General features: G+C 36.7%; 1 protein-coding gene across 1 annotated transcript in view; it reads left to right on the top strand.

Annotated features, from left to right (window-relative positions):
- Positions 1–25,924, top strand: part of PALLD (palladin, cytoskeletal associated protein) — a 194,792-nt gene that overhangs the window by 56,478 nt on the left and 112,390 nt on the right. The window contains exons 3-8 of the mRNA XM_061475141.1: positions 12,641–12,819; positions 15,628–15,694; positions 16,247–16,352; positions 17,296–17,370; positions 18,946–19,087; positions 20,429–20,452. Coding sequence (XP_061331125.1) covers positions 12,641–12,819; positions 15,628–15,694; positions 16,247–16,352; positions 17,296–17,370; positions 18,946–19,087; positions 20,429–20,452 — 593 coding nt within the window. The remainder of the gene's footprint in view (positions 1–12,640; positions 12,820–15,627; positions 15,695–16,246; positions 16,353–17,295; positions 17,371–18,945; positions 19,088–20,428; positions 20,453–25,924) is intronic.

The raw sequence follows: 25,924 nt of genomic DNA, 5'->3' as shown, positions 1-25,924 counted from the left end.
AACGTTTTGATTTAATTTATGAACAAGAAAATATTAGAAAATTGTTGATTAAAAAGCAAACAAACAAACCAAACCCCAAGAACCAAAATGTAAGTGCTTACCACTGATTTATTTTTGGAAAACAAGAAGACATGGGGTTTTTTTTCTGAACTTTTGATTATATCCATTGTTGGGTAGCTCACACAACTATATGAAAACCTCATTTGATCTTATTTTCCTGATGGTCCTGAGGACATGAGGACACTTCCATGAGGACTTTGTTTTAGGTTTAGGACTTGAAAAGTGTAATGATCAGAATCAAAATTTTTGAGAGCTTTAAGCTGTATGTCACTGTCTTCAGCCAAACCATCTCTTCTGACTATACAGTTGCTACTCTTGTTATCGGTAAATACATGAAACAGACTGTGAGTACAGGTCATCCTAATTTTGAATGCTTCAGTGATGGCAGATTCCTCTGTTGACACCCCAGCCATTCAAGGCTGCTGCTCATATTGAAAACTGTAGTCAGTGCTGGGCTACTTGTTCTCTACATCCTCTGACACTCTGCAGAATGATGCCCATCTCTGCAGGCTGAGCCTCACTGGCTAGATTTGACTGCTGCATACTTACTGCAAGGCACTGACAAAACTGCTGACAGCTGTTTTCCCTTGTTCTCAGCTACTAAGTCGCTGACCTGACCTGTGTGAATCAAGTGATTTATCTTCTGGTCAGCAAAGTTGTGTTTACTGACTAGTTTGGAAGTAACTGGGAAGTAAGAAAAAGGGAGATGATAGTAGGAACAGTATTCATATAAGAATAAAACAGTTTTGTATTCATTATGCAGGGTTTCATTTTGTATTTAATCTGGTCTAGTTTAGCTAATGCCACAGATGCAAATAAAAAGGTTTATCTATTCAGTCACAATAATTTAAATAACTGTCTTCTGTAAGCATCAGTTAAATGGGCCTATAAAAATCACGGTGATTGCAATATATGTTATGGCTTTCTACCTTTCTTAACTCCAGCAAGATATCTGCCAGTTTTCCAGGTAAACCTACAAGTTCCACCAATGCCACTTTGGTGTTTTCAATATGAATTAGGCTACACTCCCTGGATGGACAGGTTTTTTGGTTATCATTGATTTCCAGGTTATTAAGGTTTCATGATTTAATGTTGTTGGTTTTTTTTTCTGTGAACTAAAGCAATTGGTCTAAAATACTTCCCAGCTTCTTCCCCAGTATTATGGTTTTGAGAAGCATTACTGCTTCATCTGAAATGTGTATCGCCAGCCAGGAACTTGCCACTAACCAGCTCACTGCAATCGTATTAAATGCAATCTACCTTATGTATAGAATTTCAACTTTGTAAATGCAATTTTACCCTTATAACGTTCCATCTTTTTCTTTACTTTTAACTCTTTACAGTCCTTCCCTCAAAGTTTATAACATTATTCCACTGTAAGATAATGCTGGGCATCTCTGTAAGAGGTTCCCCTCCCCATATTGGCAAAACAGTTGCAGCACACTAGTTCAAAATGCATTTCTGGTCAAAGGAATATACAGTTAGAAGGGATGGCTAAGAGAGGCATTTCAGTTATAGATGATACGCATTCCATTTCAGCTAGACAAGCAATTGTGTTAATCCTGCAAGCCTCAACAGTTCTTAGGGTCTGAAAAATGTTCAGCGTTTTACATGTGATTATTAAATTCTTTGATTTTTTTTTTTTTTTAACCTGCTTTAACTGTCTTCACCACTTTTAATTTTATTTCTTTTCTTCCCTTCCATGATCACGGTAATTTCCAATCGAATACCAGAAGTGGTAACTTGATGTAAACCTAGGTGTGTATAAGTCAAGTATCTGCAATTTCGGTGAACACAGTTACGTTATTTAGTGCACATGTTGGAGACTTAGGTGCATAACCACCCTCAGAGTTAATGGCAGGTGGCCATGTAACATTTTTCTACAACAGCAGGCAAATGAAACTCCACTACTGATTTCCATGCAGTGCTAGAATAACTTGCATCAGTCTCTTTGTTCCAATCTGCTAGCTTTTAAAAAGATTGTATAATAATATTATGGCTAACAGTACATTTGGTAATGCAAGGTCAGAACCTGCTCTTATTCTGGAGACCTGGTCAGTGCATGGACATGGTTTTAGGGTTGGCAGTGGGAGCTGAGTTCTGACCTTACCCTTACCTTTCCTTGGTGACAGTGGACAAAGTTCCTCAGTTTCTCAATAATAAAGCATATCTAATTTTCTCATGTCCAATTACAGTTTTGAGGCTGAAAGTGCTATTCATTGAGCTTTTCTTTAGAGATTCATTTTATTCACCTATTTCAGAGATGGGAACATTCGTTGCGTGATTGCCGATGTTCACTGTAGATGAGTGGGAACTGCTGTTCTGAACCATTAGATCCTGTTTAGACTGTTGTTACCAGTTTGTGTAATGCTTATGTTTAGCAAGATACACCATGTGCTAAACACTCTGGAAAATTATGGTGAGTGTTCTTCCTGAAAATGCACATGAGGGTATGCCTAACAGAATGGGAAAAATGGATGAAGGGAGGAAACAGTGGAATAAAATAAGGGAGGCATAGTATGCTGCTCAAGTTGGCTGTTCCACCACATGCTGAGTCTGAGAACAGCCCATATGAAACCAGGGATGTTATCTGTAATAGTAATATGTGTGGCTTTTCTAAAGCACTAAACTGTAATTCTGTTCTCATATGTTTCCCCTATTATTGATTATCAGTACAGAGCTGGCTGCATTTGGAGACTACTTTTTAAAATGTATGGGTTATGTTTCTGTAACTTTGTTTAAACAGATATTTGAGGATGCTTGATAGAAAATAAAGCAGGCAGAGTTTCCTGGATTATCTTTGGAGGAAAATTTGTTTGTATGTATGTATTTTCCATGTGTAGCAAAGGGTTCCTTTAGCCCCAGGGTGAAAAAACAGAAGAGCATCTCCACTTTGGAAATCTAATATTCTGACTTTTTGGGGAAGAGATTATAATCTTTGCATGAAACAAAACAGCAAATAAATAATTTTCTGCTGGCACAACTACAGACACAATCAGAAGGGGTCTGCTTGACTTAATGACAAATGAATTAGTGGAACAATCTGAAATGAGGGTAATGTCTACCACACTTTGACTTCAGGGTAAGATGTTCCAGGCCCAAGAAGGAAGTTGTACAAAACCAGTCAATTTAATTATCTGTCAGAAAGAAAGAAATTATTGCTCAGTGTCTGGCGTTGAATGCCCTAAAACTATAGGGGCTCCTATGCAGTAGCTACTTAAATGCAAACAGTGCGTGTTTCCAGTGCTGAATCCTGTATAGAGCATTTCACAGTTCTGTGATAATCCTCTGAGAATATAAACGTATAAAAGTGTGGAAAACAAAGGGTTGTAACTGGTGATCATTTAAACCTGCTTTACATTAACAAAATAATTAAAGCATCTACAGTAATATTAGGGACAGAACTGCAATCAGCTGGTTTATGCCTGCAGTTCCTCTTTCTTCACATTTATAAGCTCTTCTGTCTTCATGCTTTGATACATGGAAGCAGCTTACACATTGATTGTCATTGGCAACAAGCTATTGGCTACATTGCAGTGGAGGTGGAAATGTGCAAGATATTTCAAAAGAAGCTTCCATCAAAATATGAAACCTGAAAAGACAAAATGAGAAAGTTTTATGGAATGTTAAGGAATGAAATGAATGTATACTCACTGTATGTACTCTTGCTGCTTCAATTTGAACTTGTACTTTCCTTCATTCTTGCCGTCAGTGCTGGGAGCACCTGCTGATTTTAGTGTGAAGTCTTCTGAAGTACTTTTTCTGTATCTGCCGTCCTGCTTTTTGGCTTTTGTTTTGGTTTTACTAACTTGTTATGGAGAATGGCATTTGTAGAAAGATCAGAACGCCAAAGAATTTTCCTCTTTCCTTCCCTTTTCCTTTCCTTTTTAATGCATTTAAAATAATTTTGAAGTTTGCAAACCAGATTATGATCCATTAGTATTCACAGGGTTTGGGTTGTGGGGTTCTCCTCTCCTTTTTTTTTAAATTTATTTTATTAAATTAACTCTGAAACACAGAGAGGCTACAGGTCATTTTACTACTGTATTTATGGAACAAAGAAACAAACAGCCGTTTTCCAAACCTAAGAGGAGGGCTAATAATTTGCAACTGTTCAATTATTTTGCCATATCTTGTATTTAGTGATATTGAAAAAAACATGTGTGTGTATGTTTATATATGTGTATATTATACACATGTGTGTATTAAATATATATATAAATAACTGGCTATTGTAGCTCACTACTATTTGTGAAGTACAAAATAATGGTGCAGAAAATAGAGAGTGAAGAAACTGTATGAGATGATGTAGAGAAATTATTACGTTAAATATAGTTTTGTTACATTAAGCATTGTTAATCACTTGTTCTGTAATGAGATTATTTTTCTGAAGAAAATGACTGCTGTGGAAAATCTTGTTACATTTTACCTGCAGTTATCTAATGAGTCCAACAGCCTTCAAAAATGTCTTGCAGATAAAAGTGTGGCAACCTCGGTATCTTAAATTACATATAAATTATTCTTGCGGTTTTTCTTGTGTTTTTTATTTACATATCTGAACATAGACACATAATTTGTAAATCTATATATGCCCAAATTCACTTAGAGAAGCTACTCAATGAAATGAGAAAGCACTGTTATTTTTAAATAACTAGCTGTATGTGTGGCAAATGATCACCATGCTTGTTGTAAAAGGTGGTTTGCAGTTTGCACTACATAACTCATCCTTAAATTGCACATTATTTTCTCTCTTTCTTGATCCGATGATTACCTAAATATAGAACAAACAAAAATATCAATCCACATCGATTTGTCAGTTAAATTGCTGCTTCTGAAAATGACACATTTATAGCATGGGCTTGCACCCAAATACAGAAAATAAAGTTCTGTGCAAGGCTTCTGAAACTGCCTGTGAAATCTATGGGTTACACCTACACCTGGTAAATGCTTCTGTGTTCAGAAAACATGCAGTTAGGATCAAGAGTGAGAAGATGCTTTGTCTTTTGGTGATGGACAGAGATAAGGAAGAAAGATAAATCATTTGGGGCAGAGGGCAAAGATAAAATAGGATATGAGGTAGGCTTTCAACTTTGGACTTCAGAAATAGAAAATAAGTTATTAAGCATAAAGTTCAGCATTCTGTTATTTCATATATGAAGACTGATTGTAACATAAGCAATATTTTTTTAGAAGAAATTTCTTTATAAGCATAAGATATTTGTTCATCCTGTTTGGAGAGGGGAAACATACAGATTTTTTCTTTGATATTGACTGCTTCTTTAGCCAGTTAAAGAAATACGATCTCCTTGCTGTTCCTACTGAATAAATGTAGCTGCACAGATGCCTTTGTTCTGCATGATGAAACAGGATTACCTGAAATGTGGTATCTCATTTGGATACCATTAGGTGCGTTTCTGAAATATCATTTGCCCAGCACCACAGTACTGTCAACAAGAAGTCACTTCCCTGGCTTCTTTGCTGTATGGCATAAATGTACTTAGGAGGCTTTGAAGCCACTTCAGCAAGAAAGTTGCTAAATTCTTTATTGTTCTTCTGTTAAGTATTTAGATATTTTCTTTATAATCAGAATTCTAAAAAAATGGTGAATATATCCACTTCTAAAAAAAGTTACTCCTGCAAGAAGTGAGTATCCATTAGGGAACATGACCTTAGCCTCCTATGCGGCCTGTTACGGCAGAGATGTTTATTAATCACGATTAAATAGCTTTGGATTACATATCCAAGTAAATCATAGAGCAAGTACCTCCTGTCTGTATGTTATATTATCTCTGATTTCTTTAAAGAAAAAAATTAGCATTAAATGTCTTCATTATATATCCTTGCAGTCTCACCATTTTTTCCCTTACATCCAGACACTTCATCACATCATTTGTTTCTAGACCTTTATAAGAAAGCAGGGTTAACACAGAAGTATGCAGTGCATAACGATGAAATTTTACTGAATTAGAACGGTTTTGCTTTATTATCTCATTCTTCTTTACATTCTTACGTTCTTCTGTAGTTTTCCATGGTATGTATTCAGATTATGAGAAATGTAGAAAAATATCAATTACTGTTTATGCTTTTCCCATACCAAGGCCACATCTTTTAAGACTTTCTGTCTCTCAAACTCTCAAACAAACAAACCAACAAAAAATCTGAAAACATTCTGTAAAGGATTTACTATATGGGAAGTTAGGCAATTATAAATCTTTGCTTTGCTAAGTGTTGTATTTAATTTTCATACTTTCTAGTGTCACTTTTGTGTTTTCTTGCATGAATGTATCATTTGGGTAATTAAAGGCCTCCATCATAAATACATTCTTTAAAAGCTTCTTCACTTGAAAGCTATGAAATGAGGCCAACAATTGCAAAGGGACAAGATACAATCTTAAAAACAAAACAAAACAAACACAAAAAAACCCAAAGAATTACAAACTTTAAAGCTAATCCTGTGATTTTAAGACAAGCAATTAGTTTTGAGTCAAGTCTGGCAATACAGTTTTTCTTCCATAATTCGCTGTGCCCAGCTATGTAAGGCTGTGGAACAGTGCAGTACCCAAGGAGAGAATGATATGAGCTACGGGCTGTAACCCTGAGTATCTTGTCTGGAGCTGTCGAAATCTCAAACTAATTTTCCATTTACTTCCCCAGAAGAAATGCTGAAGTGGAGCAGAATCCTTATCACACAGGTAAAATGAACAGAAACAAACGTGGAAAACCTACACAGGAATGTAGGGAAGGAATTTTCCTAATGACAGGAATAAGCTAAAAACATGAGCTTTGGAGTTGCTGAAGCCAGCAGTCAGTGACAAGAATCCATTGTTCACTGTTCCTGGAAGCTTTGTAGCCCATAACTCAGCTGGTCACATCTATTACCTTCTGCACACCTTCCTTTTTGCATCCTTGCACAATGCAAAGCTTGACTTCAGAGGGAGCAGAATTAACTTGTAGGAAGGACAAGCTGAAATGTTGACGAGTGTCTTGAAAATAACAGCCATTTGATGTTCTCTTGCCATTTTCTGTTACACTTTGAGAGGGCAATTTTGGTCCCCAAGTACCTAATCATGCAATTTACTCAGCTGGATGTGAAGTCCTCACTGAAATGTGTGAGAGCTTGGAGAACACTGTGCAACACCTGAAGAATGACTTAAATTCTGAATAAATATATAATGTATACTGTTTATAACACTTTTTATAATTAAAAGATTGGCTTCTGTGGTTGTCAGTATGTAGAGCCTTTTTCTAATTGCTTAACTCAGGGTTCAGGCAAAGCAGCAGCATCTACATTAAGATCATAACTTTCTTTCAAGATTACAAAATACAAATATTTTAAGTATGTGTGTATTTTTTTGATGACTTTTATGAATTGTGTATACAAATAATTATATATTGTGCAAAAATTGAGTAACGTGCAAAGAACAAGCATCTGAATAATCTGATTACTGCAGTATATCTAAATCTTACATGGCAAAGTTGATTTCTATTAAAAATCAAGTTAAATTCTTTATGTAGTAGTATTCTACAGTCTGGAAGTGTTGGACTGCTAAACTTCAATGGAGAAAAACAAAAATGGAGGTTACACAGTATTGTGATGGAAATGCTGACTCTTGACAGTTCAGGAACGTCAGAGTATTTCATTTTAACTTTTCTTCTGGAAATACTTAACACCACTAAGGATAAAATTACTTTTTAATTTATAGCTTATCTCTCTGCACTTTTTTGTAGTGGTCAGAGTTCCCTATTACAATTCTTCCCCAAGGCTATATCTTAAAGTTTCACTACAGCTGCCATTTTAAATTAACTTTTAAGAGTGTGCAGAAAGGAAAACCTCTCTCTTCCTCAGTGACTCTCAAAAAATGCAAGTTCCATCAGGATTATGCATTAGAGAGAACCTTGAGCTGTTTTTCTTAAGGCCCTGGTGGTTACTCAGTCAGTGTACTGTTCAACTCTGTTTATATTTTGTTCGCAGTCATTAAAATCCGAGACACACATGCTCATATGCATTTCCAAGCATGGAGGATTGTGAGGGCATGAAAATGACTGAAAAAGATAGATGTATTGTGTGATTGCTGCTTGATGTCAGCGTGCATGAACTGCTGCTTACCTGGCATCCGGCTGTCCCTTTTTGTTGGCTGTTCTAGTTTTGCTGTCATGCAATAATGTAGCCAGTGGAATAGCCAAGTAGGCTTTGAAGCGTGAAAAATGAGTATCTCAATTGTAGTACCCCTGCTACCAAAATCCCTCTGGTTTGCTTCCTTGGAGTATTGACTTTCCAGTCTAGTGATTGTGTTTCAGTGTCTGCATTAAATGCTTAATTGCTATTGTTTTAACATAGAACAGATACAATGTAGGTGAAAACTAAGTATAAGTTAAGAAAAGGCAAGGCAAAAAGTGGTACAGTGGAATTGCAGGCAGGAAGAGAAATGGAGGAAAGAGTATGAAGAACATAGGAAAGAACAGAGAAATTCAGTGTTTAAAATTTGGCAAGACACTTTAATGACTAATAAAATGAATTCCAGTTACATGAAATGGGTATTACTTTCATGTGACTTTTTTCTTGCCAGCCTTTATCTGATATCTTACAGTAATGTCTCTTCTCTTTTAAGGGGAGAGTTCTCTACACTCTACACATTTGCATGAATGCTAGCATGGCCTGCAGGAATATACCTAGGATGCAAGCCTGAGCATTATTCTGGGGACTGATACATACACACATATGCTAAACCTTTTGTTGGTGTCTCTGCCTGGTTTGTTTCTATCTGCACACTTTATACAATATTGAGAACCTATAACGAAGGGATAGTGAGATGAGTAGATAATGTTTGTACTTGGAATCCAGAACCTGTGAAATAGATGTGTTTAAAACCCATATTCTCTCTACAGGGAATTCTTTTTCTCGCAAAGCATCTGCAGCACCTTTATTCCTCTGTTACTTTCAGTGTCTTTTGGTTTTGATTTAGGTTGGGGTATTTTGGCTCTCAAGAAGTGTTATTGCTTTCTTACAGCTAGATAATAATCCTCTTATGCCCAAGAGGATCAGTAGGCTGAAGTAGCCTGACATGAGTTAATGCTGCCCTAGTTACCGTAAAGCTGGAATTTTTGTGCTTGCAAAAGCAAGTAATACTTTGCTTTGTGGCTGGTTTTCCATGTTTAGCCGTAAGTTCTCCTGGTTTCTTTGGATCAGTCTCCCTTTGATAGTGATTTGTTGCTTGCTTGGTGATCCCTCTTCAGAAAGAGAGAATGCTTCAAAGATTTGTTGTTGAGTATTTTTCAGTCCTTAGGACCTGAAAATCCTCTTACCATGCCTATTCCAAGTATAATGACAGTAAGGCTGAGGAGGCCTGTAGGTAGCCATTTTGTGCTCTATAATAGCCCATACTACACAAAAGATGGATAACTAAAATTCAAATTGTGTTTGGGAAAAAAATGCTTCATTTATTTTTATCTCCTGACCCTTTTTTTAATTCACAAACTCCCTTGAACTAGACTGGCTGTTAGCAAGTTATTGCAGGACAAGTATTTCAGTTGAGTATTTTCTCATTAACTTAATTTTGATGTCATCTCCAAATGAAAGTCATGTTAATTAATCTTCTCTGTTTATCAACACATAGGCAGAAAAGAAAAAAAAGCCACAACTAGAAAAAAGACTATATCTAAGTGTATTCCAGTGTTCTTCCTTTCAAATAATTCTGCTCTTGCCCATCGTAAAGGTGAATTCTTTCCACAATAAACAGTGCAGTCCCATACCAGGCCTGTTTCCCGTTCATCAGACATCACCTTAATGATGGTTGAGGTAATTTTGTATTGAATTGCTTACTTATGCGTTTTTCCCTGTGGCGGACAGTGTCTGATGTAGCAGGTCAGGACTCGTTTTCAGTGGTATGTCACTGATGTGATGCAATGAGTCTCAGTCCCAACCAGTGTTGAGTAACAGATCCACTAGTTAAGGCTGACTGTATCTATGTATGAATCAAGGGACAGTGGAGAACTTGTTCTTCTAATAAAACAGTTTGCTTATTAAACATCATCTGACCAAAAAAGAACTTTTATTTTGAATTCATATGCTTATCACAGTTTCTTAAACGTTTTGCGAGCATGGAAGTTGGGAGACAGTTGAAAGCCATACAATTTGCATGAAACTTGAATGGGATCTATCTGAGAAAACAGTTAGGCTTGAAGGAGAGGTTTTCCTTTGCAGGATGTTTCTGGAAAGGAAAGGAAAATAGAACTAATGGTTAAGTAGAGCCTCATATTACAGGCTTTTGTCTCTGATTGTCTAGAAATTGAATTAACCTCTCTCTTGTGCCTATCATTTAAAATGTAACTTTGGAAAGGCTGCACAGAGGTTAGGACTCTGAAGGTCTAATAAGCAGAAGTAGTAGCAGAGGTCCTTATGCTTAGAAAAAGGAGAACTTGTGACAAGAAAGAAAAGGAGGGGAGGAAGGGGAAGAAATGTTAATTTTGGCAGTCAAGTTGACAGAACAGATTTGTCTCCAAGACCAATAGTTGTAAAAGTAGGTCAAAAGGGTCTGCTGAGTAAACAAATGGAAGTTTGTTAGTTCCTTCCAAAGATGATACTTTCTGTGTGCACTATCTGGGCATAACAGAAGACAGAAAAGGAATTTGTTAGTCTTTTAATTACAGAAGACAATTACATATGGTTTTAATGCCACTATCAACATTTTTTCACCTTCAGGAATAAAAGATCTATTGTTCATAAACAGAGAGTTTGCCCACAGTTGTGACTGTTAAAAAGGAGAATTGTCTTATGTGTAAATCTACTAGGTTTCTTAACTCTGCATTCTAAAATAAGCATGTAATTTCAAGTTTTACAATCTAGTATTTTTAGAACGTTTTATAACATGTTTTACTTCTGTTAATTACGTATAGTTTACTAATAAAAAAAGAACAACAAAAATGAGGCACTTTATTTCTAAAGACTCCTCACCGTACTATGTAGTATCTGTCATCCTGTAGTGTTGCATGGTTTTCCTAAATAGGTAGAGGGGGATTGTGTAACTCCTTGGGGTTATTTTGTTTGAAGGAGGTCAGGGGGAATGTAATTTCCTAGAGAGGAAAAATAAAGACTGATTCTGAAGTATTACTGGATTGTAACTGCAAAAATTGTCTCATAAACCTTTACAAACTGAAGGAAAAATGTCATTTTATTTTTTTTTTTTTTGGCTGGCATGTTTTGTATCTTTCCAAATTATTTTTAAAAAATCATCTTTTAATTTGAATTGACTCTTCCTAAATTTCTGTGGATGTAGGTTTGTTGTTTTTTTTTTTTTAATCCTTCCCACAGTAGGAAATTAAAAATATATGGGTGAGGGAAGAATGAAAGATCACTTTTGAAGCTTGCTGTCAAGAATTTTTCCTTTTGTCTTTGTCCTCACCACAGCAAGATTTGAATTTGGGGATGGCAGAGGAAGGAGAGGGAAAGGAGGACAGAGAACATGGAAAAGTGCAGGTTATATTATAGGATAAGAGGAAAGGAATGAAAAGTGGTAAAGATCAGAGTGAGTTTGTAGGACTGGAGCAGGAATAACAAGCTCAGAAGGACCTGGCAAAATTTGTTTTCAGGATATAGTGAATTTGAGAACGGAAGGAAGGCTGTCCCAATGATTTTCCTTTAATGACTTAGCAATCTATCACCCCTCTTAAAACTGAATAGCAGCCCCTGTAAGTAAAGAATTATCCACTTCTTCTTGCTGGGCTGCTAGAGGTATGGACAGCTCAGGGAGTAGCCTATGAGACTATGACTAGCTGGTATGAAGGAATCAAACAGAATAAAGGTGGGAGCTGGTACCTTCATGGCAGCAATGTGTGCTGAAAACATGGACTAGCTCTTCAGGCAGCCTGCCCTGGAAAATGCTTGACTGACCCCATGTAAACAAAATAGGTTGTACTTTTGCCTAGTCATAAGTCACCCCAGATAAGTGTCTGTTTTGCCTGTACGTAAACCCATTGCTTTTATTGCAATATCTTTTTGGTATTGGGGCGTATTTGGCATTGGGGCATATCTTTTTGGTAGTGGAATATGCATTTCGTACATACATAAAAATCCAGAGCTAGAAAACCAGTTTATGTTCCTGATCCAAGGCAAAAGTAAACCTGTTTCAAGTTTAGCAATATGGAAGCTGTACCATGGGATTATATTAGGGTGACTGGGCATGACAGACAAAAATCAAACATCCTGTGTGGAGAATCGATGAGTATTAGGAAGAATGGAGTAGTGAGTTAAAATGGAATTAATTAGACTGCGGTCAAAGCAAGCCAGTACATAAGACACACAGAAAGCATTAATTCTCCCAAAACAGGACGGGGAACAGTTTTAAATTATAGGTGTGTATGATTTCCTTAGCATTCAGAAATGTCTCACTACCTTTTTAACAAAGTTTATTCCAGCAGGTTATTTCTTTGCAAATGTCATTAAACACTTCAAAACACCATATGCTGATTTCAGTAGCAATTTAGATTTTTGCAGCAGAGTGTAATGTCTTCTTGTGTGCAATGAGCCTGAACCAATCCTTTATGTTCTTTTTTCTTTGTCTTTCTAAATGTGTGTGGGCTGCAGATGGTTCTGTGAAGGAAAAGAACTCCAGAATTCCCCTGACATTCAAATCCGTTCTGGAAGCGGAGGACTTCATTCACTAATTATAGCAGAAGCCTTTGAAGACGATACTGGACGCTATACTTGTGTGGCTTCAAATTCCATTGGTGCAGATAGTACATCAGCTGAAATATTCATTGAAGGTAAGAGGTGACGTAATAAGATACTTGATGCACAGAGGAAAAGATAACTCAGATGAAGTTTGGTTTTGGTTCTGTATATTAACATTACATTTGCTTTGGTGATATTTTTATGGTGTTCCTCTGCTTCCTTTTAATGCAACACATTTAGAGCACCTCATCATATTAATTCAGGTATTTCAAGGAATGTCCCAAGAATCAGTGGGTAGATTGCCATTTCTTTAAGGTACAGGAAAGGTAAAGAATGGAAAAAGACGAACAAGCAGAGCTTTTGTCATGTGGTTGGCTTTTAAGTAATACCCTCTGTAAAACAAAGATTTGACTGGAAATACCAATAATGATTTTCATGATAGCAGTAATCCCTGCCTCAGTTCTGAACTTCCTTCCAGTGCACATAAATGTGGCTGCCCCAAGTGAGTTGTCTTTAGTCATGTGTAAGTATAGAATCATAGAATAGTTAGGGTTAGAAAGGACCTTAAGATCATCAAGTTCCAGCCCTCCTGCCATGGGCAGGGACATCTCACACTAAACCATGTCACCCAAGGCTCTGTCCAACCCAGCCTTGAACACCGCCAGGGATAGAGCATTCGCAGCTTCCTTGGACAACCCATTCCAGTGCCTCACCACCCCCACAGTAAAGAATTCCTTCCTTATATCCAATCTAAACTTCCCCTGTTTAAGTTTTAACCCGTTACCCCTTGTCCTGTCACTACAGTCCCTAATGAAGAGTCCTTCCCCAGCATCCCTATAGGCCCCCTTCAGATACTGGAAGGCTGCTATGAGGTTTCCACGCAGCCTTCTCTTCTCCAGGCTGAACAACCCCAGCTTTCTCAGCCTATCTTCATACGGGAGGTGCTCCGGTCCCCTGATCATCTTCATGGCCCTCCTCTGGACTTGTTCCAACAGTTCCATGTCTGTTTTATGTTGAGGACACCAGAACTGCACACAATACTCCAGGTGAGGTCTCACAAGAGCAGAGTAGAGGGGCAGGATATAATTCTTTATACTTGGTACACTGACTTCAGGTTGGGTTAAAAGTCAGTCATACTGGTTTTGTCCAGTATATACTGCTAGCACTTGTCAAGATATTTCCTCATTTCAAAATTAGTCATAATTCAAATATTATTTTCTCTGAGGAAACTAAATGACTTAACCATAAGTAAAATTATTACCTTTTTATTTTAGAGGACTGTATTTTAGACATTATTATATTAATTGAATACTTATTTTAGTTCATGCATTTTCAAACATTATTTTACCAGTTTTGTAACTCATAAAAATTAATTTAAATGATTAACTGAAAGCATAAACCAAATTAATATAACAAATAGCCATAACAAACCTAAATAATACCATACCAAAATGATTTAATAGCTTTTGATTGAAAAAGCAATAAACTTTTCACTATCTATTAGCTAAATCATAACAGATGTGCATTTATAGGGTTTCTTTCATAACGCTCTTTTAATATCAGAGCTTTGTCATCCTACATTGGGATATAATAGCAAAATCCCCAAGACTTTTCTGACTCTTACAGATTCTAGTAAGACTTTTCTTACAGAAGCATACTTTCAGAAATGCTCAGGTATAGTACAAATATATAATACTGTGTGAACTTACAATAACAGAAGCAACACTTGTGCTAGCAACAGCTAGGTAGAGAGATGCAGTGAATAAAACAATGCCTTCTTTGAGATTCAGCAAAGTCTCACTATGTGGATGTCCTGGCTTGAAGTTTTACAACATGCAACTTTGAAAGAGAGCTGTCCAGGTTGTTAGGCTCCTTCCCCATGATCTTTAAGGAAACCAGACTGTCGCACAAGCATTACTTTGCATGCTAATAGTCTTGATGACACGCATCATACTTCTGTGCAGCAGGGCCAGTCACACAAGACCTTTATCCTTTGCTCATGAGGAATACTTTCATGCAGACCCACTTTGTAGACTTGACATTGCTTCTCTCTTCTTACTTTTTCTGTGCCACTTGTTGCTTTGATTTTTGTAGTCTGAACTTTGTAATAAAATAAAATAAATAGGGTACTTGGGTACCTCAGTCCAAGCTTTGTTTCATTGGAATCAGTCTGTGCTATACTATTTATATAGCTTATGAATTCCTTATGATTTGTATTAGAATACAGCTATCCATATGTACACACACATCCTTTGAGGAATAATGTGTCCTGCATAAATGTTTAGAATAAATGTTGTGTGAAGTACCTGTTCTTTGGAAAAATTAAGACAAAGGGAATAAATGCTTTCTTTTTTTTTTTTAAGAAGTGAGTACAGGGTACTGCCAAACACATACATTATATCAAGCCTTTCCTGGCAAGAAATACCAGTACATAAATATTATGTATAGGTTAATATAAATAGTCTGAACTGTGGAGATCATGGGAAGCAAGTTTAGTCTGAAAATGTCTGAGCAACTGAGTTGTTCTTACTTAAGGTTGAAGATTTGTTATCTGTATATAAGCCATATGTTTGCTTAAGCTTCAAGTTGTAACATTGAAGTAAATAAAATTATACATTTCCACTAGAGTAATAGTAGCCAGATTTTTTTTGGCCGTATTTCCTTCAAGATGGAGGAAGACAGCTAAAAGCCAAGGAAAAAGAGTTGGTTATGATTTCTGTAACTGTCTAATGTACATAGTTTCTATCTCTATCATATATGAAAAACTGCAATAGTTTGTTACAGAGCATTCTCAGCTCTTAAAGTGAAATGCAAAAGCAGCATGTTTTTTTCTTTGGAATTTAAAAGTTAAATAAATCAGTAAAAAAGTATGAGATTACTGAAAATACTTTCTTTTCCAGGTGCCAGTTCCACGGATTCAGAAAGTGAAAGTTTAATTTTCAAATCAAAATCTGGAGCTATGCCACAGTAAGTGTGCGAAGTAGAACCAATGCTGTTCTAATGTTCTTGGTAAGAGGCACTGGAGAATCTGAGGTAGTTTTAGATCTAAATAAGCATCTGGGGTATATTTGTCCATGTCTTGTCTTTTCCTCTTCTCTTGTGTGATACAAATGTGTAGCATTGTAACTAGATTGTATTCATGTGCTTGGTCTGTCAGGGAAGTCTGGTACTACCTTGACAGCTCTTTTGCTGACATCAACTTTTCATATTCATGAGTAAGCTAACCAAATCTTCATTTGTAATCACTCAGCCATGTGCCTCCAAAACAATCATGCAGAGGCGTGCAATTAAAGAAGCAAAACGCATTTTATTTTCTATCTTAAATCAGTACTTTTTATTGTATGTGAAAGTGTAGATTAGTGAGAGATCATGTTCTACTTAAGCTTCCTCCAATGTTGATCTTTTCAGCTGATAATGATATATTTAAAGATGTAGAAAATACAAGGTAGCTTACAGGTTACAAACTATCATATTCTGATTTCAGATATTATAAAGTGTTACTGTTTTCCTTTTTTTCAGGGCCCAAAAGAAAACCACTTCCGTTTCCTTGACAATAGGATCTTCTTCACCAAAGTCTGGAGTCACCACAGCTGTAATTCAGCCTATCTCTGTGCCCAGTCAGCAGGTATTTTTAGACACCAATTTTTAAATTAGTGAAAGTATTTTAAAATTTATTTCAACATTTGTAAGTCCTGAAAAACTCTGTCATTTTGAGGAATTATGTTATTGAACTGTAAACTTATGTTACTATATTAAGAATGATGATCTTTAATTAAGTATATATCCAGTAAATGGGGCATAAAAATATACATATGGATTTTACACAGTGTGTATCAACACAGCATGTGAGCAGCTGACAGATCTGATGGTGATGAAAATTACAGAGTATATCACTTAATAGTGACTTGCTCCAAATCCAAAAGAATATAGTACAAATGAATGCCTACAATATGTTTTAGCAAATGTTTTAAATTTTGTTCTTAAATAAAATACTGCTGTAATTTCTCTGGGCCTTCTAGAGAAAATTAGATTTTACTATCTAGATGTTAAATGTAGGAAATCATTGTTCATTAGTGTATACTAAGTTTTAACGCCACTGTGGATGACTTAGAGTTTGCATATAAATCAAAACGCAAATGAAATAAAAATCTCTGTTAGATGGTACAGGGTAAATTCTTTTCCCTTCTTTTGGCTAAACTTGATAAGCTTTTAGGTACCTGGATTTTTTTATTACTACAGCAGTCAAGGGATGTAATAACAGGAGAGGCAAAAAGGCTTCAGTGCAAAGGGCTTACTTGAAGTTAACAAGAGTCAAACTCTCAAAATACTTCAAGGCAAAGACAGTTGGATACAAAGTTCTCATGGGAAGTACAGAAGCCTTTAGAGCTTGTGTTTTGATTTCAGAAATAAAACAGATCTGAAATAGTGATGTCACTCGAGAACTAGAACGAGAACACCATAATAAGACTGTACATTTGAGTGCTTGCATTACTGCATAGATATATGCAGGCCCTATTATTGAAACCATTATTCTTTCAGTTTTACAGCATTGTTGCATTGCTTTGCAGGTTCAAAGCCCTACTTCAGGCCTTCACCGTCTGGATGGATCCAAGCCTATCTATTTTTCACCCATTTTTACAAAGGTATGTTTTATCCATAATTATTTTTATATCATACTCCTGTAGTCCAGTAGGAAACCTCTAAAATACAACTTGAATTGAAAATATTATTTTCATAGTTACTCAAAACATCATTTCCATAGCAGTAACTATTATTTCATCATAACTTGTTGAAGTCAAAAATGAAGCAGAGAAGGTATTTCTGCTTATAACTTCAGAAAAATAGTTGACTGAAAGCTAATATGGAATAGCAAGTAGTTTTGCCTAGACAGAAGAGGAAACCTTGTTCTCCACAACTGTCTAGCTTGGCTGCATCATAATGCCTTTCTCATGGCAAAAATCATAAAGGTCTGATTCTATCCCTCAGAATTCTGCACTGGTACTGCAGATGTCACAGGAGAATGAACAGTGGAGGTGCAAGGGATTAGAGAATGTGGTTACTGCAAGATAGGGAGGAAGGTAATTTTCTAGAAAGAGTAGAAACAGGAGAAATCCTGCCCTCATTCAGTAACTACCAAAGAAATCAAAACTCTACTGTTGCTTCCCAGTCCTCATATCTCTTGTCTCTGAAATCCAGTATTAACTGCCTTAAACCAGTTGGGACATACCAAACCAAAATTTTAATTACACAAGAAATGAACCGGATATGAACAACAACAAAATATACTTAATCCAGGCTGATGTAAATTTCTTTCTATCCAAACTTCAAGTAACAATCCAAAGATTTTTAGGTTTCCATGGAACAAAATTCTTATGTATTTGATTAACTACAGATCTATATAGACTAACTAGGGATAACTCTGAGCTTAGGCCTATCTTCAAATGCTTCGCTACACTGAAGCCTAAAACGTTATTAATAACCTGGAAAGGGAATGCAACAGCCAATACAATACAAAATAATTGATTTATTATAATTTGATTTGTAATCTTAAGTTAGTTAACAAAGGCAAAAATAGTGTCTGTCTACTGTCAATTTTGTTACTTAAAATACTGTTTCTGCTCTCTCATTGTAGTTCTTCATAAAAGATTTAGATTCTTCCTGAATTTTTTCAGATATACATAAGAATTAATTTCCAGCCATAATACTGTCTCAGAAGCCATCCATACACAAGCTAATATGTCCTAACAGCATGTGTGTCATCTAATTTTGCTTGGTTGGTTATAAATGGCTCACAGGAAACACAGCTCCACATTCTAGAGGTTGACCTGAAAGCAGCACAGCTACTCTCTCAGGACCAAGTCAATCAATGTGTAGTTAGTTGCAGAATTTTAATTTCATGTTGTGGAAGAAGGGTGAAAAATGAAAGGTCAGACTGCAACTATTGGCTTATTATGACCTCAGGAATTAAATAGTCCTACAGCTTTTCCATCTTTGGTCATGTTAAGAATGTATTTGAAAATAATCTATTCAGTCATTTTAAACTGTATATCTCATATATTAAATTTAATCAGAATGAAATACAGCTTACAGAAAATGGCTATTGCGAAAATAAAATGACACAATAAAATAAAGTTGAAATATTACAAAGGGAAGAAAAGACTATTTTTAAGAATACAAAATGCTCCTGGTTCATTTGAATTGTGATTGATATATTTCAGGAGCTGCAAAACTCCACAGCGTCTGAGGGACAAGTCGTAGTATTGGAATGCAGGGTCAGAGGACTCCCTCCCATTCATGTTAAGTGGTTTCGACAAGGCATTGAAGTTCAAGATTCTCCGGACTTCAGAATTCTCCAAAAAAGTAAGGCAGTGTTGTAGTTTAACCCCAGCTGGCAACTAAGCCCCGTGCAGCCACTCGCTCACTCGCCCCCAGTGGAGTGGGAGAGAGAATCACAAGGGTAAAAGTGAGAAAACTTGTGGGCTGAGATAAAGACAGTTTAATAGGTAAAAAGCAGAGAAGGCCTTGATTCTTTGTAAGCACTGCTCAGTGACAAGTAAAACATCCCTGAATTATCAACACTGGGTCCAGTGAAAATCCAAAACAGCCCATACTAGGTACTATGAAGAAAAATAACTCTATCCCAGCTAAACTCAGCACATTCTGCATCCCTTATTCCATAGCATTTACTTCATGCTCAGGTCTCACGCTATTTAATACATCCTTAGTAACCACTACCCCCTTCCCGGCCTTTGACATAATACACAGGTATCATTCCCCTAGTCTATGGACCACCCCTGTGAAATGTCTGTAAAATGTCCACAAATGCCCACAAAATGTCTGTTGACTTCATTTGCTGCATGATTTTGGGCTCCATCTGTTACGATGGACACTCAGGACAGGAGAGGTGGTGTGTTGCATAGAGTTACTTGGCAGCAAAGCCAGCTGAGGTTGGGTCACTGCTGTACATGCACTGTTATTGTAAGGCTTGTCCTCCATTGGCTCAGGTGGTTCCTGCTATAGTAATTGCTGTAGCATGCAACTCAAATCATGGGTTACAACATTTTAAAGGTATATCCATTACAATCTCCATCGCTGGTCCTTTTGGACCAAACCATGAGCTTTATCATTGGAATGACCTCATTCTCTTGCTCCTAGCCTGGTGTGCTGGTTTTGGCTGGTTCCTGCTATGTTTCCACCCCTGGGGCAGTTGATTCCAGGTGTACTGGATGCCCCTCCAAGTGAAAGCAAACTGTGGCCTGAGCTCTGCTGCCAAAGGGATTGAGTAAAACACATTAGCTGTATCAGTTGTGGCACACCACTTGGCTGCCTTTGACTCCAGTTCATATTGAAGTTCTAGCACATCCAGCACAGCCACACTCAGCCAAAACCAGCACAGGCAGTAATCTGAAGCAGCTATTCATACAGGGTGGGGAAAGATTGTGACATAGTCTGTCAGGATTGAGTTTTGGATAGAGTCCTCTCTTCCTCGCATTTCAGTGATTGTAATGGCTAGAAGAAATAATTGAACTACTGCATCCAACAGACAATTTAGCTCTTCCTTATTTTGTAATGTGTCTGCACAGATTCTGTACTTGTCTACAGTATTTCAGTATAATGTGTTCATTCAGTATACTGCTGTTCATTAATGGAATCTCTAATATTTTTCATGTTTGTTTCCCCTCCTTATGATGTGATATACAGAGCCACGATCTGCAACTGAACCTGGTAAGAATCATATGAAAAAATAATCTCTTGATTCACTGGCTCTTTGAGTTTGTACTGAAGCCATAAATAGAAAAGTGTTTCTGCTGAGCATTGGTAATATGAAACCCCCATAAAGACAGTGTTTCTTTATCACACCTTCCTTACTCTACACTGTCCTTTACATCAATTCCTTTATTAGTTAAACAGTAAATTCCACTTAGACCCTCAAGGAGAGACTCACAGCTTAAACTTTGAAGGAAACTTTGTTCTCAGAAAATGAGCAATTTGCATACCACTGAGGAAAAAGAACAAATCCCTCAAAATTCCATTACCCAAATTGTACTTGCAAGAGTTTCATAACACCCAACCACTAAATACTAGTTTGGCCAGTCTAGCTTGGCAGATATGAACTGTCTTAAATACAAGTAAAAGCTGATCCTCAAAAACAAGGGCACATAGAATTTTTCTAGCCTATTCTCAAGGTAAAAGTCCTAGGTTTCAGAAAGCAAAGGGGTTTTCCAACTAAAGTTTTTTCTCTGGCTGCTTCATTTTCCTATTATACATCTTTATATGCTGTGGTGGTTTCTTCAATAATAAGTGGATGCTAAAAAACTGAGAATGTTCTTTAATTCTTCTGAGTCAAACAATGTGTAGAAGACAAGACAGTGATATGGTCTGAGCCTTGCATTAAGAGGGTGGCTGGTTTTGCTTGAATATGCTTGAATTTGGAAAGAGATTTAATTATGGAGCAAAAAGATAAAACTAAAAAGTTTTCTAAGACCTGGGTATTCCCAAAGAGTGTCTCTGAACTGAAGGACCTTAGCAATGGGGGGATGTTATGAAATTTGGGGGGTTGCATTGGCAGTCTGACTGCAGGGAGAACAGACATAGCGGCTAAGTGATGTTTGTCAAAAAGCAGTTTGGCTATGAAGATATGGACTAGAAAACAGCAGTGACAGGTTAATCCTAAGAGAAATGCAGCTTTCTCTTAGCTTTTGTGGAAAGGAGAGGAGGTGCAGAGGGAAAAAGCTCCTGGTTTCTTTATCAGTTACTCAATTTTCTTACTGCTTCACAAATATACCTACACACATATACCTATTTTACTTCATGACCATCATACATATATGCATATACATACACACATGTGTGTGCATGCACACACGCATACATGCTCTGTCCTGACAGTTAATATTTAATTGTGTGCAGCAGCATCACCTCTAGTAACAGCTGATGCCCAGTACATGTAACTGAATGATTCAATTAATGGAGGCTTGAAATGTGAGCTATGTGAAGGATTGAACAGTGCTAGAAAACCAAATTAACCTGTAATGAAGAATCTCCAAGTGCTAACAGTAGGCAATCATAACCCAAACTGTAAGGTTTAAAAATTGTAAGTTACAGTACAGAACAGTTCAAGGAGAGTTTCAATATCATTTCAATCCTTTTGATATGAAAAGAAATAAAGGAGAATAGATTTGTCTTAAAAAAGGGCAAAACAATCAGATCAATGGGTTGACCTTTTCCCCCTTCCCAGAGAAACTTATTTCTTGACCAAGTAGTATCATCTTTTCTAGATTTAATCTACCAGTGCTATGAGAATAGTACCTGGTATATCTAGGTCACTATTACCAGGAGCTTCTTTTCTACAAAATGACTTGAACTGCATTCACTTGTCTCCTTTAACATGATAGAAAGGATCTGAAAGGACTGAAACTACACAGAGTTTCTACAAAGTCCAAATTTAATAGCATATCTGAGGGTTTTGCTTTTAATAGTGGATTTAAAACTGTTCTGTCAAAACTCACAATCCTGAATAATGTTTGCTTCCTTTTGTAATCTTTTTTTGCCCCTTCACCCTCTTTAGGCAACATAGTGTGTATTATGCTACGTCAACAAAATATTTCAGAGCAGGAATGCACTGTTACCTAGTAGAAAGGAGAAGTGCTTGTTTGTTTGAGACAAAAGGTTCAAATTCCATTCTGTGAATAATTGAATACAAAGGAAATTGTATATTATGCCTCTTGCTAGAAGTCTTTTTTTATGGGCAACTAAGTAATGTTCAGAACTGCTAGCTGCAAGGTTTGTATGGCCTGACAGATATTACTGTGGAATAAGTAAGAATATTTATGATAGCTCACAAACCTAGCAATTTCCTTTCATAACTACTAAATGAAAGAGGAAATATAAGGTGGGATTCTGAGTCAAAAAAATAATATCCTTTCCAGCCTTGTAACATACCTGTACCACCATGTTGATGGTACATGCTTCCCATGTCTGCTTAGCTTGCAGACCCCAAGAGAGGATAGCTGAAGGCTTCTAAAGAGTCCTAGTTAGTGGATCCTTACATGAAAGGTGTATTTCGTGAGTTTTCCCAGGTACATAAAAGTTACTTACTATCAAGGTATCTTATACCACTCTCAAGGTAGGTGGCAAGGCAAGAGCAGGAAGGCATCTCAAAATACTATTTTGGTATCTGTATCACTGCAGTTTAATAGACATAAGAGTAGTAAATGCCTCACAGCAGTCTGTTGTTTGGGGTTTTCTTTCATGCTTGTAATTCCATTGTACTATATTTATAAGAACCCTTCTGCTACTCAAAACCTACGAAAGAGTTTCAGTTCGGTATTTTGTTCTCCCTGCATTCATTGAGCTAAATAGTATCCCTGTAAGATTTGTGCAGTATCAGTTCCTACTAAACCCTATTAAATAATGTGCACTGTCTTACTCTCCACTAAAATTAATGACAGTACACTTATTGGCTTATTTGTGTAGGAATTGACTCCGTGCTTGCAAAGGGAATGTAAATAAAGTTTGGGCAAAATGTAAATATTTCTTTTTGACATAAATGATGAGGAGTGTTTCGTGTATTAGTAGTAATACTGTTTTATAGGATGCCATGAAGGCTTTTAATTCTTCTACAGCAGGAAGTTGAGTGGGTACCAGAAATACAGTAGGTACAGCACTGCTTTGTGATGCAGTTCAGACTCTTGAGAAGCCAGACAAAACTACTTGCAGAGGAAGTTGTCCATAAGCAAACACACAGCTGGTATTCAATGCAGATGGTGAATATATGTGCAACACTGGTTTGAAACCAGCATGCCTATGCTAGATAAGTATTTAGAATTTTGAAAAATGGACATGATTTGTAAAGATTTTTCCAAGTGTACAGCTTCCATGGATTTTTACATAAATTGCAACAAGTTGTGTTGACTTTAATTGCTGGTTGTTAACCAAAGTCCAACTGTCAATAAACAATTTCTAGTGCTCAGAAACATCAGTTGCTTTTTGCTAGGTCAGTATTAATTATGTAAGAGAAAAATGTTCCATGAACTCACATAAGTAAGAAATTAAGAAGCAAAGGGAGGTTTTTTAGATACTTTTTTTGGGTACATTCTATCTATCCTAATGTGTTTTGCACTCCTTTTTCTGTCTAGACAGAAATCAGTTTGCATCACAAATCTCTCTAGACTGCTTTGTGAATTAATAGCTAGTCATATTACATAAAGCCAACATCACAGTTTGTCAAATTACCTGCTCTTTCTTCTTTCTTGGAAGTTTTGACTTTATACTGACTGAATCCTTCAAAGAACAGGCTGCCTGAGAATGAAAAATCCCATTGAGTCATTTGCCAGCTGTTGGTATTTTGACCATTACTCAGCTGTCTGGAGGCAGCCACAAACTGTATTGAATTACATTAAAACAATTGTCTAATGGCATGTAAGAAGAAAACTATATGAAGTAATTTTTCTTAAATTGCCAAGGAATTGCCACATATACATGCTTTATTTTCCTAAGCACGATACTGTGTGTGTTCACCAGAAACATCTCAAAAGATAGTCATCACTTCTCTTGGATTGTGCTTTCTTGTTCCCTGTCTGGCTGCTGTGTTCCAGTAAGCATAAGGAAGTGCTGTGTAAGTCCCTTAGAAATCTCCCCATATTTCTGCGTATTGGAAACAGAAAATATATGGCAAATGTTACAGAAATCCTTACTGCCCTCTCATACAAAGAAAATCAGCTTTTTGATAGCTGATGAGATTCAAAACACAGAAACTTCAGTAGGTCTGCGTGCATGTTGGATCCTTGCATTTTTTAGTGAAAACGAAAGGACTATGACTAGGAGTCTAGCTCTCTCACTGCTGAGCAGCAAAGAAAGGCTTGAAGAGAGCTATCTCCAATGAGCTATAGCTCAAGATGCCAAATGGAGAGGAAAAACTGAAAATAAACTAAAATCATCTTTCATTAAAGGTGGTCTGATCAACCTATGTGCTATTGCTTCTCAGTTACATTTTCAGTTGTACTTATGCTTCTGAGCTACAGAATTCTTGTCCTGTCAGTGAACCCTTCTTAAGTCTGACTACCACGACTTTCCGTGCTTCTTGATGCTTCCAAATTCAAAGCAAATCTCTGATTTTGCACTATTTGTTTTTTAGAAAATGCTGCTATTCATCTTCAGTTGTAAATATATTCAAAGCTTATGGGGATACATTAGTCATCACAGTTACACTGCTGAATACATTGATTTCAGCTTCGATCTGTACACCTGACTTAACTTCAGACTACCTGGCTTAGGCAACTGCAGTATCATAACTGCCTTAGTGTAAGCTTTAGCATAAACTTTTCCTTGATGCTGATAAATAGCTTGATTTCTCCTCAAACCTGAATGCTGCTTTAGGGACTAAAGTCCATGCTGTCATTATTGTATCATACTGTATCATCATGTATTCACTATACACTGTATAGTAAATTATATTCACTATATTCACTGTACCTGAACCAGCTAGTTGGCAGCCATCTTGGGTATTGATTACATTTGCTGTAACCTGGGTTCTCTGTCCTAAAACTGCGGCTCTCTGTCCTAAAACTGGATTATATTGCACAGAATCAAATTTGCTGTTGTTCAGTTTTCTTCTAAGCGTTTTGTAAGTGCTGTTTGAGGTATCTTAAAGCACAGGCAGTTCTGTGTATTTTTTTAAAACCTGTCTCTTCATTTTTTGAGTGGCATAAAGCCTATTCAATAAGGCAGAGCTGCCTGTCTAAGTAAAATTATATACCATAATGATCATCAGAAACAGATAAATATTTTTTCAGTGTGTTATTGCAAGTTAAGGTATCTACAGGTCTGCAATGTCATCTGTTATGCTCCTTTGCATATTCAGTTCTGCTCCATTTTCACACTTCCTCATTCTCATGTGCATAAAAGATGCACAGATACCTAAACGAGAAGTTTCCTGATGGTAACTTGCTTTGCCATTAAGCTGTAGTTAAACATCTGATGACTAGGGGAACAAGAGAAGAAGGAGAGACAAGTTGTCTACAAGATGGCAGGGTTGTGTTTGGTTAGATTTTTACCAGGAAACCACCATTCTGACTAATGCCTGTCTTTGCATATCAGAAAACTTATGGCTTTGAACCTGCAGCTATAGAAATAGCTCTGGTCTTTGCATCCTAATGAACAATTATTTAAAGACCATACTTACTTCCCAGGACTATA

This window comes from Pezoporus flaviventris, unplaced genomic scaffold, assembly GCF_033815535.1.
Source record: "Pezoporus flaviventris isolate CSIRO_AGI_PZ_B2104156 unplaced genomic scaffold, CSIRO_AGI_Pfla_v1 ptg000002l, whole genome shotgun sequence".
In the NCBI taxonomy this organism is placed as follows: Eukaryota; Metazoa; Chordata; class Aves; order Psittaciformes; family Psittacidae; genus Pezoporus; species Pezoporus flaviventris.
Note: the sequence above shows the minus strand (reverse complement) of the source record. Positions and strands in the feature narration are given on the sequence as shown.